This window comes from Protopterus annectens, chromosome 5.part1, assembly GCF_019279795.1.
Source record: "Protopterus annectens isolate FY-2018-M chromosome 5.part1, PAN1.0, whole genome shotgun sequence".
Lineage (NCBI taxonomy): Eukaryota > Metazoa > Chordata > Ceratodontiformes > Protopteridae > Protopterus > Protopterus annectens.
Genome location: NC_056736.1, coordinates 625,877,989 through 625,896,754, shown reverse-complemented (window position 1 = coordinate 625,896,754; position 18,766 = coordinate 625,877,989). Strand labels below are relative to the sequence as shown.

The following is an 18,766-nucleotide window of genomic DNA, read 5'->3' as shown; positions in this document are numbered from 1 at the left end:
TCCCTTCATGATCAGGTGGGCAATGTAGAAGGTCTTCCTAACTACTTTAGCAATGTGAGTGTCAAACGAAAGGTTGCTGTCAACCTGGGTCCCCAGATCCCTGATAACTTCTTCTGTGCTCAGTGGATTGCCACCTATATGGTAGCTAGGGGTAGCCTTGTTTTTCCCGAAGGGTATGACTATGCATTTCTTGGCGTTTAACTTTAGGCCATGGCAATGGCACCACTTATCCGTTTCTGTGAGACCCTTCTGAAGGATATCTGTGTCAGATGTGTTTTCGACTATGGCGCCCAGTTTGCAGTCATCTGCAAACTTTGTCAGCCATAACCCTCCTGTGTTTGCTTGTACTTCAGAAAAGTAGATGCCGAACAAGAGTGGGCCCAGGACTGAGCCCTGTGGGACACCACTTGTGACAGGCTTTGAGTCTGACATGGCGCCAGCAACTCTGACCCTGTGGGTTCTGTCACTTAGCCAGTTTGCAACCCATCTTGTGATGTATGGGTTTACATTTAAACTGATGAGTTTTTCAATGATACCTGAGTGGGGTATTGTGTCGAAAGCCTTTGCCAGGTTGAGGTAGGCTGTATGGACTGCCTTTCCTCATCAATGGCCTTGGTGACTGTTTCAAAAAGTCAACCAAGTTTAAAAGGCATGATCTGCCTTTGACAAAGCCAAACTGGGTTGGATCCAAAGTCTGCAAGTTCCCTATGTCTTTATTTATGAGTTCCATTATGATCCTCTCCATGGCTTTGCAGATCAGGCTTGTCAAGCTGATGGGATGGTAATTTCCAGGGTCGGTGGAGGCACCGCCTTTGTGAAGTGGGACCACAGTTGCCGTGCGCCACTCCTTGGGTACGTATCCTGAGGTGAGGCTACGATTAAACAGCTGTCCTAACTGTGGGTTTAATTCCTCATTGAGTTAAGTGGAGCACACAGCCGGGACACCATCCGTCCCATGGATGCTGTGTTTTCGCCTTAGAGAGAGCAGTTCTCACCTGGGCGTTAGAGATGTTTGGGGGCTACTATCCTCTGGTATAGATATCTCTCCTTTTGGGGGGGGGAGTTTGCACTGAACCTGTCAGCCAGTATATTGGCAATGTCTGTAGGTTCAGTAATTTTCACATCATTTTGAACTAATTCTGAGCATATCTGGGAGTTTCCTCCCAGGTTTCTAACATAGCTGAAGAAGGCCTTATGATTGTCTTTTGAGTCCTTAGTGATTTTTCTCTCAAAATTTGCCTTGGATGATTTTATGAGAGCTCTTAGTTTTTTACTTATAATGATCAAAGGTGTCTTACCTTTTAAGGATTTTGCTCTATCTTGTAGTAGCTTCCTCCTTTTGTTGTAGAGCTTGTTTATGGCTGGGGTCCACCAGACTGGACGCTTGCCTTTGGTACAAAGAGTCTTTGTTTTGTTTGGGATTGCCTGATCCATGCAGTCCTGTAGGTGCTGGTAGAAGGCATTTGTAAGTGATTCAGCGGCTTGAGTAATGTTTACCGCCGGCTCGGGGGCCTTAAAAGAGACCACACTAGTCTTTAGAAGTGTGAAGTCGGCTTTTGAGAAGTTCTTCACTGTGGTCTTTTTTATCTCAGGTGGGGGCGGGATGAGGACCTCCAGTGAGATTAGTTTATGATCTGATCTCACCAGTGAGGGGTATTCTTCCGGTGTTGAACATTGTGATCCCATGTTCATGATGATGAGATCAAGTGTGTTTTCACCTCTTGTGGGGATGGTGACTAGTTGTTCCATGGCATTTGTGTTTATGAACTCCAGGAACCTTTGGGCTAGAGTGTTTGGGCTTGAGTAGTGATCCCAGTCTATATTAGGGTAGTTGAAGTCACCTAGTATGATGGTGTTTGGAGATACATTTATCCCCTCCAGTGTTTTCAGGAAAGCTATGTGAGTTTCCTGAGTTTGAGAGGGTGGCCTGTAACATGCTACAAATTGCAGAGCAGTCTTGCCTATGGTTAATTGCACCTGGATGGTCTCCGATGCATCGTGCGTTGCCACCAACCTTGAGGTATGGGTGTCCTTGATGAATATGGACACTCCCCCTCCTTTCTTGGTGTTGTCTGGATTTTGGGGCCGGAACGCATGATATGAGGTAAAATCTGATAGTGCTGGGGTGCTCTCAGGAGCCTTGAACCAGGTTTCAGTCACAGCACAGACATCGATGTTCTCCATACTGAGAAGGGCCTCGAGTGCGTGCATCTTGAGGTTGAGACTTCTGGCATTGAGCAGCATTACCCTTAGTTTTTTTCCTTTTTTGTGTTCTAGGGTGGTGGGTTTAGAATTTGAGCCTTGCCTAAAAAAGGCACTATGGGGGTGGCAAGAGCCTTTGCCAATATCCGGAAGCCCAGGGGTGACAGGTGCAAGCCGTCCCTTGCGAAGCAGCGTGGCTTGTCCAGCATGTCATCCCAGGCAGACAAGACATTGGATCCCCTTTGAATGACACCAGAGTTTAAGCCAATTATTAAAGCTGATCATCTTATCTCTGTATTGTGGCATCATTCTTGGTGAAGGTAGGATACTGCTCAAGGTCAGGGTCATACCTGCCTGGGATACATAATCAGAGAGCTCCTCAATGTCTCTTTTCATGTAGTCCAAGGAGGTACGTCTCAGGTCGTTTACACCAGCGTGGACAATGACTGAGTCGTACTTGTACCTGCTGTTGAGAGACCTGAGTGCATGCATTATGTGGCGGATTCTAGCGCCCAACAGGCAGCTTACTGTGACCTTCTCCTTACTCAATCTGGTGAGCGGGACATCAGTGTGTCTGACTATGGAGTCACCAATGATGAGTGTGTCTGGCATTGTGTTTGGCCTTAAGGGCTGTGACTGTTTGGCACACTGACTGTGTGGTCTATGTGTTGCATGTGTTGTGTCCTGAGGTGGTAGTTGTTTGGGTGTCTGCTTTGGTGGCCTCTGCTGTTTCGGTAGATTTTTGATCAGAGCCTCCGAGTATGTCTTTGTGTGTTTATGTGTATGATTTGAAGTTGTGATAGTACTATGTGAGACTGGGTATGTGGTGTGTGTGGTTCCCTTCTCCTCCTGTCTGGTCTTGCCAGTCCTATGTTGAGAGAGCTCAGCTTCCAGTTTGGCTGTATAGTTGCATATCTCGCATGCATTTGTGTTTTGTGGGAGAAGGAGAGGGTTGTCTGTGTACATGAGGCAATTGTAACATTGCCTCAATATTCCCAGGTTCACCAGCTGAGCAGGAGAGGACACTAGCAACTGATCCCTCAACATGCTAGAAGGAATAGATAAAAAAAACTTAAAAAAAGACTCCGGGGGGTGTGGGTGATCGAGGAAGGGGTTTTAGGCTGGTGGGGTACTATCTATAAAAAAAAGTGCTATATCAAGATGAAAAGTACTGTAGGAGCAAGTGCTAGGCTTTACAGATAGAGAATAGTCTACTTGGGAATCAAGTAGAGATGAACTTTTTAGTTATAGGATACGCTGGTTAGATCAGTAGTACAGTTCAAGGAAGGCTGTTTTAAGGGAAAATTTGAAGAGTGGACTTTAGGTAGCCCGAATAGTTTAACCTTGATTAACCGCCGCTGCTCTTGTGTGCTCTTGTAGCAACTCCGCGCTAAATTGCACTAAAGCGCGCTAACGCTCGCTTTATACCAGGGGGCTGGAAAAAACAGGAAATGACCCAAAATGGCCAATGAATTACTAGTTGCTGTCTCTAACCACTCCTCTGAGGACAAACAGGCAGCTCAGTACTCCCCACTCTCACTGGTGAGTAAAGAAACTTCCCTCTGGCCACACAAGAAAATGGAGGAACACAGGAACCAAATACAAAGCCCAGGGATCAGCAAATCTGGTCTCTGGAACAACTAGCAAGGAAAGTTAGGAAAGCAGAAGTATTTTTTTGGGTTTTTTAGTTTTTTTTTTGCACACACAGACAGAAAATACAGTAAATGCTTTGTTATTCGACTAAATTGCTATCAAAGGCTAGTACACTTGAGTGTATTTGCCTGTTTGTTAACTTTTAAGCAAAACTTTAGCCAGGAAGTGCAATCAACAATTTAAGCACAGAAAAACAGGAAAAACAGGTAATATAACAGCAAAATAAGCACAAACAGTGGTCGAAAAGCACAATAGATCGAAAAAAGCAATAAAAAATACTTATAATCAGGAAAGTCGCTTTTTCTGCTCTCTGCTGCCTTAGGAACGCTGCAGGGGACCACGAGGAGCTATGCCAAGTTCTCTAATGCCAGAAAAGCCCGCCAAAGCGCGCTTTATAGCAGGGGGCTGGAAAAAACAGGAAATTACCCAAAATGGCCAATGAATTACTAGTTGCTGTCTCTAGCCACTCCTCTGAGGGACAAACAGGCAGCTCAGTACTCCCCACTCTCACTGGTGAGTAAAGAAACTTCCCTCTGGCCACACAAGAAAATGGAGAAACACAGGAACCAAATACAAAGCCCAGGGATCAGCAAATCTGGTCTCTGGAACAACTAGCTAGGAAAGTTAGGAAAGCAGAAGTATTTTTTTGGTTTTTTTAGTTTTTTTTGCACACACAGACAGAAAATACAGTAAATGCTTTGTTATTCGACTAAATTGCTATCAAAGGCTAGTACACTTGAGTGTATTTGCCTGTTTGTTAACTTTTAAGCAAAACTTTAGCCAGGAAGTGCAATCAACAATTTAAGCACAGAAAAACAGGAAAAACAGGTAATATAACAGCAAAATAAGCACAAACAGTGGTCGAAAAGCACAATAGATCGAAAAAAGCAATAAAAAATACTTATAATCAGGAAAGTCGCTTTTTCTGCTCTCTGCTGCCTTAGGAACTCTGCAGGGGACCACGAGGAGCTATGCCAAGTTCCCTAATGCCAAAGTGATGGCCCCTCTCGCCCGACTCTTGCAGTCAGTAAAGAGGGAACAAATGGGTCAGTTGGCTGAGGTAGGGCTAATGATCAGCAGGCACATGGGATAAATGAATAAAGGATATTTATATGCTAGCATCTCTGAATATCTTTAGGAGAATAAAATCTTGTCATGCTTTTCTCTGCAATGTCAGCTCATTTCACAAGGCTGCTTCATTGTGTTCACTCAGTTCTCATTCTTTCGGTGTACTAATGTACAATGTGGTGCAAAGCTGTGTACTCTATACAGATGACCTCTCCTTTCGGTGTACTAATGTACAATGTGGTGCAAGGCTGTGTACTGTATACAGATGAACTCTCGTTTCGGTGTACTAATGTACAATGTGGTGCAAAGCTGTGTACTGTATACAGATGACCTCTCCATTCAACATCTTTGGATAGATTTTTCTGTAATTTAGGCAAGTATGCAGCTTTCTATTTATGTTTATCTTTTCAGCTGTGCTTAGTGCACAAGGACTGAACTGGGTAGTGTGGAGGGAATGCACACACTCTCATGTACCCGTTCTCACATAGTGGGACACAGGCCAGCAGGAAGCATGAACTCCTCTGAGTGTATCATCTAGAGAATTTTCAGGACTGTACTGAGTGAGGTTATCAAAAGAGGATATCCCACCATTTACCCACAGAAGAAGGCCTTTTCATAAATCATCATGTACAGTATGTAACTGTTATTTGTTGATAGCGTGACTTTTATTCAAATGGATGTTTGATGTTATATACATTAAAGTTGTGTTACACGTTTTCCTTTTTTGGGAAATTCGTTATCCAACTTCTTATCTTTAACTTGGCTGAATACAACAATAAATGAGAAAAGCCTGACCTGGAAGAGGCAGATACAGCCCTGCAGAATAGCTTGGCTGACCTCCTGTAATGAAATTGTAATTGATTAATATCTGTCTTCATTCATACTACATATTTATGGTGTAGTTCATATGCTAATTTAATACACAAACCTACACAGATTTAATATTCTGGATTTCAGAAATTACCTTTTGTTTGTGCTTTGTGGATGTTAAGGTAGTTAATCAACATGTGCACTTGTTTTTTTTTATTAATTGGTACAGATCTAGGCAGTTTTATATAGCTACAGCTAGTGAGATTTGCAATTTGCTATTAAAGAGGATGGGAAGGCAACTAAAGTTAACAAAATAAATATAGTTGATGCAGAAAAGAAATTGTCTGCATATACAGTAAACATTTAGAAGAATCTTTTAAAACTAAAAGTGGACAGACTTGATAGTAACCCCCCCCCAAAAAAAAAACTCTAATGGAATTGGTTTAGTAATACTAGTGGTGTTGGCTGATAATAATAAAAGAGAGTGAATGATCGTGTGTGTGCTCTTACACTGACATCGTCAGTGTGGAGAGGTCAAGAGAGGTCATGTGACCATGTGCTTTATAATAAAGGAGGAAGGGAGGGATGTTCCCCTCTTTCGTTTGCTTCATGTGCGTATATTTTCCTCTGTAAATGTATGTTTAACCCGACTTTCTTGCCCTTAAGATGACACAGCCAACAGGTTATGGGCCCAGGAGGGAAGTAGGAAGCCGATGACATAGACTATGTTTTGACAGAGATGAAAAGAATTACGAGTTGTGAGAAACAAAGTTTCTGGAACACCTGCACTTGCTAGGGCTGAAAGACGCCATTTTGCGAAATGTGCAGCAGGATGCAGAGGATGACGAGAATGAGGAGGAAGATGACGCTGAGAAAAATGAGGAGGCTTATGCAGAACTAATACAGTTCTTAGATGACAAAAGTTTGTCCCTCGTCATGAGAGAAGCTGCAGACAACGGTATACAAGCATGTCAGATCCTGAGAGACCATTATGCTGGGAAAGGGAATCCACAGGTAATTAGCCTATACACAGAATTAACAAGCCTCCAGAAGGCTGCCAGGGAAAGTGTCACAGACTATATTATTAGGGCTGAAACGGCCATTACGGCGCTTAGAAATACTGGGGAGAATCTCAGTTGTGGATTACTAATTGCAATGATTCTGAAAGGATTGCCTGAAACATTTAAACCATTTGCAGTCCACATCACACAAGAAGATGATAAGTTGATCTTTGGTGAGTTCAAAACAAGGTTGAGAAGCTATGAACATACCGAGCAATTTAATGCCAACGTAAGTAATGATAATGTGATGAAAGTGAGTGGCCTTGGGGAAAGAGTAAAAGCAGAGATTATATTCTATAGCTGTGGCCAAAAGGGACACAAGTCACGAGAATGTCGGAGGGAATATAAAGGGCAGAGACAGTGGTGTAGTTTGTGCAAAAACTCCAGCCACAGGGACAGTAACTGTAGATGAAAGAAGAAAGATAATGTGAAACAAGCAACTGATGTGGATGATCACACATTTGTCTTCAGAATAAATGAGCATCAGATTCGTGAATTAAAGCAGAAAGGATTAATGATAGACACTGGCACCATGCCACACATAATTAACGACCTGAAAAAGTTTAAACACTTTGATGCAACTTTCCAACCGAAGGAGCACATTGTGGAATTAGCTGACAGGACTAGAACCTGTGGGGTCGCACAGAAGAGAGGTAATGTGGAGGTATGGCTGCTAAACACAGAGGGGCACAAATAAAGGTGATGATGACTCGGGCGCTGTATATCCCTACGTATCCACAAAACATTTTTTCTGTTAAGGCAGCAACGTCCAAGGGGGCCTCGATCAACTTTAAACAAGGAAAGGACCAACTCATCTATAAAAACAGCACCAGGTTTAACATAATTGAGTATGATAGACTCTATTACTTAGACACATATGATGAAGAAAACGAAGGTGTGATATATTATGATGCCTCTCAGAGCTGTTATGACACTCAAGCATGGCATAAAATGCTTGGTCACTGTAATTTTGAAGATGTATCAAAATTAGAAAAGGTGGTAAAAGGTATGAAAATTAAAGGTAAAGTTGAGAGATCTAACCTAGACTGTGAAACCTGTATGCAAGGGAAATTTGTCCAGAGCAGAAACAGAGAACCAGATGCAAGAGCAAAAACTGTATTTAAAGTAGTCCATACTGATTTGGCAGGCCCAACTGAGCCAGCAGCAGAATATGGCTTTAAGTACACTTTAGCATTTACTGATGACTACTCAGGTGTAATATCTGTCTACTTTCTGAAAGCCAAGAGTGACACAGTCAAGGCGACTGAAAAGTTTATTGCAGATTCAGCCCCTTATGGAAGGGTAAAGTGTATCAGATCAGATAATGGCACTGAGTTCATGTTAAAAGACTTTCTGTCACTACTGAGTAAAAATGTTATAAGACACGAAACATCAGCACCTTACTCACCCCATCAGAATAGGACAGCAGAGAGCAACTGAAGAACACTGTTTGAAATGGCAAGGTGTATGTTGATAGAAAGTGACCTACCTAAAGAGTTGTGGACATATGCAGTAATGATTGCTGCTTTTATTCGCAACAGATGTTATAACAAATGTGTGGGGCAGACCCCATTTTTCATGCTAACAGAAAAGAAACCAGATCTTTCAAGGATGAGAGAATTTGGATCAGTGTGCGATGCATACAGACAAAATAAAAAGAAGTTAGACCCAAGATGTGACAAGGGGATTTTTGTTGGATATGATAAAAACAGCCCATCATATCTGGTCTATTATCCACAGACAGGAAGGGTCCTTAAACACAGGTTAGTCAAGTTCATTACTAAGAATGTAGCTGAATGCCAGATTCAGACAGAACCAGAAGTGATAGATGAAGATTTTGATACCAGAAGTGTGCATGTTAAGTCAGAATCAAAAGCTGACAGTCAAATCACAAAATAAATACAAGTGAATCACACTGAATCTATAATAAATGATGGAGACACAAAAATAAGGCAAGAAGAGGAAAGGCAGGATACACACTACTCTAAAAGAGAGAAAAAAACACCTGCATACTTGGACTATGAGTGTAAAGTTGAAAACGACGATTATGTGACAGTTAATGTTGACTATTGTTATAGACTAATATGCAACACACCGCAGAGCTTTAAAGAGGCCATGACTTCGTCTAACTCGGAGAAGTGGGTTAAAGCTATGAAGGAGGAACTTAAGTCTTTAAAGGAAAACAACACATTTACACTTATCACACTGCCAGAAGATAAAAATGCAGTGGGGGGTAGGTGGGTTTTCACTGTAAAAGACAATGCAGATAATACTGAGGCTTACAAAGCTAGATATGTGGCTAAAGGCTACAGTCAAGTTGCTGGTATAGACTATAATGAAACATTTGCACCAACTGCAAGTATGACATCTGTACGAAGTCTAATGCAGATGGCAGCTCAATACGATTTGGAATTGCACCTGATGGATGTACAAACGGCCTATTTACATGCTCCTATTGACTGTAAGGTGTATATGGAGCAACCTGAAGGTTTTGAAAAATAATGATGAAAAATTGGTTTGTAAACTGAATAAGTCATTGTACGGATTGAAACAATCAGGGCGTAACTGGAACAAAATGTTGCACGATTATCTTTGTGAAAATAGATTTATCCAAAACCCTGCAGACCACTGTGTATACACTAGACAGGCTGAAAATGAGAAAACAGTCCTAATTATATGGGTTGATGATCTCATTATAGCAGCTAGTGACAATGAATCACTGAACGATGTAAAAGAAATGCTCAAATCTAAATTTAAAATGAAAGATCTGGGAAAGCTAAGACATTTTCTAGGCATTGAATTTACCCAGAATAGTGGTGAAGTAAAGATGAACCAAAAGTGGTACATCACAAAAATTCTTGAGAAATTAGGTATGTCTAATTGTAAAGTAAGAAGTACCCCTTCTGAACAAAAAACAAACTTTGAATGTGACAATGAATCTACCGATCCAAGAAAATATCGTGAGCTTGTGGATAGTTTGATATATGTTATGACAAGCACGAGACCTGATCTTAGCTGGATTGTAAGTAAACTTTCACAATATTTGTCAAAACCAAGTTAATCTTATTTAACACTAGCCAAACATGTGTTAAGGTACTTAAAAGGTACATTGGACAGAGAGCTGTGTTACAAGAAACGTGAAGAGAAACTTCAGCTTGTAGCATACAGTGATGCAGATTGGGCAACAGATCAAAACAATAGGAGTAGTACAAGTTATTGCTTTAGCCTCAATAGGGACGGGCCTATTGTTTCATGGAAATCAAAGAAACAACAAACGGTGGCTTTATCTACATGTGAGGCAGAGTACATGGCATTGGCAGCAACAACACAGGAGAGTTTGTACCTTGTGCAGCTGGTGAGTGGAATGGATGGAGAGTGCAAGTATGTGCCAGTAACAATATCTGAGGGCAATCAAGGAGCGATCGCTTTGTTGAAGAATCCAGTACTCCGACAGGGATGTAAACATGTTGACATTAAGTATCATTTTGTTAGATCAGCACTTAATGGTGACAAAATAAGTCTTGAATATTGCTATTGACAATGGACATGGTTGCAGATATCTCTACTAGACCTGCTACAAATTCGAAAATTGAAAGGTTCATGTATTACGTATTTGGAATGTGAAGGAAGAGTTATGCAAAATATGTTCTTAAAATGTATTTGTACACAGCGTAAGAGCAAGTGGGGGTGTTGGCTGATAATAAAAGAGAGTGAATGATCGTATGTGTGTTCTTACACTGACGTCGTTGGTGTGGAGAGGTCAAGAGAGGTCATGTGACCATGTGTTTTATAATAAAGGAGGAAACAAGGGTTGTTCTCTCTTCTGTTTATAACCAGATTGATTGCCTTCATGTGTGTTTATTTTCCTCTGTAAATGTATGTTTAACCCAACTTTCTTGCCCTTAAGATGACACCGCCAACAACTGGCTAGTTTTAGGAGGTAACTAAAAGGTCAGAGTGAATTACATGTACTTTGTGTCTTACTCTTACAGCTGCGGTGATCTGATATATGTTAAATGTGAGTATACGAGATTTATTGTCATTGGTCCAGGTGAAGGAAAGCCCTGCTCCCAGTGAAAAACTTGTTATTTAAGGAATGGTTAAATTAAGGTGCAAACCAGAGAATGGATGAAAGGTTTTAACAAGATGAGCTAGTTAGTTTAAAAGAAAATAAACTAGAAGGGGGGGTTAAAACTGAGGAGAAATACCCTGATAGTTACAGCTGAAGCAAAGGTATATGTATAGTAAGGATGCAGGCGCTTTGGTTTATGAAGAGGGATGCCCTGGTGTTCAGAAGAGGGAGACAAGTGGATAAAACAGCATACTTTATTTATTAGAGATTACAGGATTTTGGAGCTCTAGACAAAAGCAGGAAGTATTCAGCTTGGTGAATGAACACTTTTTAAGCTTACTGTCATGTTATGCGTTAATAAGTTGGAGATATTTGCATACTCAAGCTGAAAGGAGACTTGCGGGTTGAGAAGAACAAACTGTATAGTAATGGAAGGATCTACCTTTAATCAGAGAAGTGAGAAAAGTTAACAGAATTATTTAATGTCTGTCTTTAGTGAGACACTGTAGCATATGACACTGTAGCATGTAGTTACAGTTTCTTTGTCAGTCTGATAGTGATTCTTTTCATTCTTACTTCACAGAATAGGATACATGTGACTAGTGCTGAACCAGACTTTCTTTTCTTAATGAATAAATAAAGGCCATAAACCATGCATTATACAGTTTGATTGGATGATTATTATTTCAGTAAATTTCCACCCCACTGCATCACCCTACACTACACTGACCACAATTACTCAAAAATCACTCAATTGAAAAATTTCCTGTTAATTGTATATACCAGCTCGAAGACTGGACAACAATGGGGAAAGGGCAAAATCCCATTTGCCACTGTGCATTTGTCACATGTCAGCATTTTTGATGTCAGCCTTTTTTTTTTTTTTTTTTTATGGAAATGCTGATTTGCAAACTGTTCAGTGTAATGAATGTTTGATAACCCACACTGCTTCCACCTGGCCATGTATTTTCTGAAATATTGTAAATCTGTAATACACTTAATGAAAGCTTTGGAGTACTTCATTTAATGCATATCACTGTGTCTTCCTTTCAGATCTGGGACATTCAAGACCAGACTTGTTTGTTTACAGCCAATCCAAAAGCTAGCAGGATTAGAGGAGACATCACAGCGTGCCATTATGCGCCAGGTGTCAAAGCACTTTGCATTGCAACAGATTCCATTGCTCTCCTGTCACTAAAGATAAAGTAAGTACAATTTAGTCATCACCTAGCATTTTATGTAAAAGAAAAGTTTTCTGAATATCAGTTTCAATAAGAAGTGTTAACGTTGATGTACTGTATAGTTTGTTAGGCATTTACTTCTTTTTTTTAATATCTCTGCCACATTCAGACTAGCTCTGAATGTCCTTAATATGGACGGAAATTAATTTATCTGCAAATGCTGTTTAAGGACAATGACTTGACCAAGATAATTTTGACAATGTTTACATGTGAGCATTATTTTGGAAAAGCTATTGCATATTTAAGAAGGCACTAAGGAAGGTGAGCATAATGCAGTGTACACTTTTAATATGTGACTACAGCTATTATTTTATTTTTATTTTTATTCATTAGTCAGGAAAATCCATTAGGTGCAACTGACACTTTTCAGTGACAACCTAGAAGTACTGTTTGGGCAAGTGACTTAATAAGATTCCCACAGTGGACACATGTAAAACTGAAAGAATCAAGCCCAGGATTACATCATACAGCTCAACAGTACGAGTGACTTAATAAGAGTCCCACAGTGGACACATGTAAAACTAAAAGAATCAAGCCCAGGATTACATCATACAGCTCAACAGTACGAGTGACTTAATAAGAGTCCCACAGTGGACACATGTAAAACTGAAAGAATCAAGCCCAGGATTACATCATACAGCTCAACAGTACGAGTGACTTAATAAGAGTCCCACAGTGGACACATGTAAAACTGAAAGAATCAAGCCCAGGATTACATCATACAGCTCAACAGTACGAGTGACTTAATAAGAGTCCCACAGTGGACACATGTAAAACTGAAAGAATCAAGCCCAGGATTACATCATACAGCTCAACAGTACGAGTGACTTAATAAGAGTCCCACAGTGGACACATGTAAAACTGAAAGAATCAAGCCCAGGATTACATCATACAGCCCAGGATTACATCATGCAGCTCAACAGTACGAGTGACTTAATAAGAGTCCCACAGTGGACACATGTAAAACTGAAAGAATCAAGCCCAGGATTACATCATACAGCTCAACAGTACGAGTGACTTAATAAGAGTCCCACAGTGGACACATGTAAAACTGAAAGAATCAAGCCCAGGATTACATCATACAGCTCAACAGTACGAGTGACTTAATAAGAGTCCCACAGTGGACACATGTAAAACTGAAAGAATCAAGCCCAGGATTACATCATACAGCTCAACAGTACGAGTGACTTAATAAGAGTCCCACAGTGGACACATGTAAAACTGAAAGAATCAAGCCCTCCAGCTCAACAGTACGAGTGACTTAATAAGAGTCCCACAGTGGACACATGTAAAACTGAAAGAATCAAGCCCAGGATTACATCATACAGCTCAACAGTACGAGTGACTTAATAAGAGTCCCACAGTGGACACATGTAAAACTGAAAGAATCAAGCCCAGGATTACATCATACAGCTCAACAGTACGAGTGACTTAATAAGAGTCCCACAGTGGACACATGTAAAACTGAAAGAATCAAGCCCAGGATTACATCATACAGCTCAACAGTAACTCAAGGCTTTAATACTGTGCACAAAACTGTCAGGAAACATTAGAAAATATTTATTAGACATATTAGGCTCAATGTAGTCTAAAAATAATGAACATACAATTCCCTAATTTGCACTTTTACCTAACCAACATATGTAAAAGTACAGTGTACAGGTTCATTACACTGCATATTAACTAACCAGGAAAACAAGAAAAGCTCATGAAAGTAAGCATGGAATGAACTGTAGAACATGAGTCATATAACAAAAATCAGTGAGGCAAGCTGTTGACTAAACTCAGGCGAGGAACGTAAGTCAGTCTCTTAAGCAATATATTGGCTAAATAAATTACTTAATTAATCAATATAAATTAAATTAAAGGTAAGTCGATAGATGTGTGTTAAATGAGATTTTAAAGGCACTGTGCTGTAGTGCTTTGCAAAACCACATCGGCCACAAGTTCTAAAGGTGCAGAAGCTGAAAGCCAAAAAAAGAGTCCCAGAGGATTCATGCCACAGCTTTAGAACAGAGCAAAGACCATGGTGTGTAGGGCTAAATAAACAAGGATTAGAACATAAAAGGAGATATGGGACCATACTGATAGCCAATGTAAACTCTGAAGTTGTGGTGTAACATGGTCGTAATGAGGAATATAAGACAATAAGTGGGCAGTAGAGCTTTGCAGTGACTGGAGATGGTTGCATTCATAGTCTAGGAGCCCAAAGTTTTGGCAATTGTTGTGTCCAGTTGAGAAGAAACAAAGGCATGCATGATTACAACCAGATCCTCAGACGGTGAAAGATGTTTTATGTGGAAAATGTTACTTAGATTAAAGCAAGCAGAATTTATGATAGCTGACAGCTTGTCTTCAATTGTCAGCCTGCCATGAAGGCTAAGCCTAAGATCACATACCATATACATAATGGCAAGCATTTCTGCCTCATAGGTTATGTACACTTTCAGAGGTGAAACACTTTGAGTCTCTGGGAGTCGACTGAATACCCACAGCAATTGTGCTGGCTCTGCTGACATTGAGCAGACAATGTCAAGGTCACCTGTAAAAAAAATTCAGAGCCAACAAGGAATCTTTGAAAGAAGGATGTAGCTGTGTGTCATCAGCATATCAGTGATACTGCGGACATCTCACCTAATGAGATCACTCAGGTGCAGATATATAGTGAAAATAATGGTGCCCATGATGAAACATTGTGGTACACCACCATCTAGAAGCAAATGTGAAAATGATTTTTTTATATCTCTATAACAGTTATATAATTACATATGAACGGAATCCAGTCATGCAATAATTCACAAATCAAACTTCAGTAAAGAAACCAGCATACTTATTCCACAGCTTTGGTCTGTAATAGTATTTTCAACCATAATTCAATGTACAACCTCATTCAGCAGTGCATTTGCTAAATTCGCCTTATCAGTTATTAATAGCATATTTAATGTGTAAAGCTTGGACTTTAACCAATACAGTAAAAACATACAAATTTATTCCATAATTTTGACCATTTAAATTCTGTCATCTAGTACACATTGTGTCACCTGTCCATCCTTAAGAAATACTCAGATGAAACTTTAAATGTTGAAAATGTTTCGTTTTCGTATCCTTGTTCTCAGTGTGTCAGTTCTGGAGATCAGCCCTGATCTAACAAATCTCTTATCTGTAATAAGTCCTTGACATAGAGGACAAAATTTGTTTTGTACATTGTAATCACAGATGGCACTAGAGACAAAATACTGCAGCTGCCTAAAGGCTGTAGCTACGGATTACTCTGTACTCTGAGGTTTGTTTTAAATCAAACTTCATTAGACATTTTTCTTATGTTTGTATAATGGCAGACATCTAAATGTACACGAATGCAAAGAGTATTACTTTGCAAGCTTCCACTATTAGTGGACAAAAGCAAATGCTAAAAAATACCCAATATGGGGGGCCCACACCTCCCCAAATGTGTATATACCAACTCCACAGTCACCCCAACTCAAAAAAGGTGGAAATTCCCCCCAAAAAGGAATCACTTCAGGCACAGCTTGCAGACAGTGATTTCATATGGAGGAACTGCAATGATCGATGAGTTGAACATGAGGCAGTTGAAGCTCAAGTGTTCAGTCTTTGTTCACTGGTACTGCTAGGTTAACTGCTTTGTAATTCTACTTTCTCTCTTCACAGTATCACCAATCAACACTTTGTTAATTTTATATTAGGTTCTGTTTTCTAGGTATTGATATTTTAGTCACGGTAATTGTCATATTTACTAATGACCTGTTCATTTTCTGTTAGCTGTATTACATTGCCATCACCTAGAAACATTAGTGATTTAGCTGTCATCACTGCCTTTCCAAGCAACTGACCCAGCAGTCTTTGCAACTCTCCTTTATTTGTTTTAAAGAGCATGAGCACGTACAAATGACAACTTATTTTAAAATCTTGTTTTTTTTTACTTCGCTGTTTGGTGCTGTTTAGTTATTCCATTTACATTCTTTTTTTTTTTTTTTTTTGACCCGCAATAAAAATCACTCATACTTTGAACAAAAAAATGTAAGTTTAATTTTGCTGCCATTGATGCTGGATCTCCGTGTGAATACCTACTCACTTCCTGATCATATGGCTCCATACCAGACCCTTTGATGATACAAATCAGTGGATGCTAGTTTTTGCATTGCCTCAGTACATCCCTTTGTAATATGCAGGAAATTCAGCTCCCCAGTGTTTTGAGAAGTAAACACAAAGCCCAAAAATGTGAAATTAAGTGCACAGAATCTGCCTGTAGAATCCAGCATGTAAAAGTCAATTGCAGTTTGTGTCTATGATATTTAAAACACTGTGGCCAGGACTTACATGTCAGACGGTATGAGTAGTAGCAATGCAAATTTACATTAATTTGTAATGCGGTCAAAATGACATGAAGGTAGAATAATTGTAGAAAACAAGCACTTAGTTTAAAGGCCCTGATAATGTAAACAGTTATAAAATATTCATTTGGATTCTAATTGTACCTGCAGCAGATGCCACTCTTCTACATCTGTACACTGTGTGTGCAAACATCTGCCTGTGGCGTGTTCTTCAAACCAGGAGCAGCAGCCATGATATTGCAGCTATTTTAAAGATAATTTTATTATCTGACAATAATTGGACAGCTGCTGTGCAAAACAGTTAATTGCAAGGGGGGACTGACTATACACTAGGGCTGAAATGGAAGATTTGTGCAGACTTTTGTTCCTTGCGTATGATTTTTAAGCCTCTGGCAGCATCAAAAAATATACTCCTATGTCCCATAAGCTCCTTTGTCATCAGAATATCTGATGAAGTTCCAATAAGGGATGAAAGAGCTTAATATACATGTAATTTATTTGTTTTCGTTTTAATTGGTTTACCAAATGAAATAGTTGTCACTCATGACCTTCTGTCTTGGATTTGTTTTAGTTTTGGATCCTTTTGGATTTTGTGTTTTACTACCTTCTTTAAGCTATATCTGCGGTGGTGGTGCTGCGGTAGCGTTGTCGCCTCACAGTAAGATGCTGACCAGTTCGACTCTCAGCTAGAGCATCTTTTGCGTTGAGACATGCGTGAATGGGCGTACCTTCATTGAAGGTTGTGCATTAGGGCTGGCGACTCAGCACATAAAAATCAACTGCCAATCATTAGCAGACCAGAGTTCCGCTGTGGCAACCCCTAACCAGGAAAAGCCGAAAGACACAACAACTACCTTCTTTAAGCTAGTTGATATTACAGAGCTTTTTATATTCAGCTTCATAAAGATGTCTGTCCTACAAGGCAACAGTCCATGAGTGTAACTGCTTCAGATAAGTCATTTATTCCCCTTTTATTACATAGGCTGATGAGCACATTTATTTTCCCTGTCTACAGTGGCATATAGTGTATAAAATAGAAATCAACTCTGATATTCTGGTGCTTTTTATGGCAACATCTTGATCAGGGATTACTTATTCTGCAAAACAGTTTTCTTTCTGTCCTGATATTCCTGCCCAGTACTGAATGTATTTTGCTCTTTCTGTGTACTTTACTCTTTCATGACCTGACTCATGTTTTCAATCAACCCTCTTTTCTCTTAGCTGGTTCAGTATAGTAGTCGTGTTGGCCTTAAACACTAACCCTTGGATAAAACATAGAGGATTATAATCAGGCTTCCAATCTTAACTAGGATGTTAAGTGTTTTGTGAGAAGTTCACCTTGAGAGTGAAGTTCACCTTGAGAATGAAGCTTAAGAGATGAATCTTGACATCCAGGTCAAAAACAACATCCCAGATTATGATCAGAAAGATACGATCTTAACTCTTTGTAGTGCATGAAGCTTTACCTGTTCCTATGTACTAAAAACGTTAGAGAAAGAAAAGTGTAGTAACTGGAATCCTGCTGATAGAGGATGGTTGGAATGCAGTGGATAACAGAGTGGAAGGTGCACAAGGAAAGGTTTTTCTTACACAAATACTGTAAAATGTAAAGTTTGATAGAGTCATACTGCTAAGAAATGCACTTATTACTCCTGTAGATACCATACAGGGGCAAAACTTGACAAATTTTACATACAAAACCAGTAGAACCATCCGTGAAGGTGCAGCTCCTACCTTACAGAGAAGGGCAGTGGAACTATCCCATATATCTTTTCAAGAGTGGACACACTAGGAAGTGGTTACATGAAACCTCACAGGATGGATTAAATGAATTAACATAGGATAAAGGTGAGTTATGTCATTAGTGGGACAGATGTAAGGGAAAACTAAAGATCCAAATAGAGATAAAAGTGCAAAAAATATGGGATGACTCAAGAGGAAAATACATAAAGGCAAGGGGAAATATAAAAGAAGTCCAACAGCTACAACCCCAGGCAGATTCACCAGTGTTAGAGGATGAGTTAGGTAAGGTTAAGAAGCAATTAAATGACTATTGTGATAAATGTGCTGACTCTCAAAACTAAGGTCCTTTGAGAATAGCCACAAATTGTCAAAATGTTAGTGCTGAGACTTAGGCAGCAGAAGGTTCAAACTACCATAACTAAAATGAGGGACCCTGGATCAAGTGAGAAATTAAGCAAGTTCATAAGATTGAGAATATGCAGGAAATGGAGTACGGTTGAGAATTAATAGGAAGATGCAATCCAATGCATGCAAGATTATTTCAATGAATTAGACTTTCCAAAG

The 18,766-nt window shown here is 39.8% G+C and overlaps 1 protein-coding gene across 1 annotated transcript in view; it reads left to right on the top strand.

Annotated features, from left to right (window-relative positions):
* The window catches only part of LOC122803568 (WD repeat-containing protein 49-like), a 1,120,011-nt gene that overhangs the window by 581,203 nt on the left and 520,042 nt on the right, over nt 1-18,766 (top strand). The window contains exon 15 of the mRNA XM_044073240.1: nt 11,920-12,071. Coding sequence (XP_043929175.1) covers nt 11,920-12,071 — 152 coding nt within the window. The remainder of the gene's footprint in view (nt 1-11,919; nt 12,072-18,766) is intronic.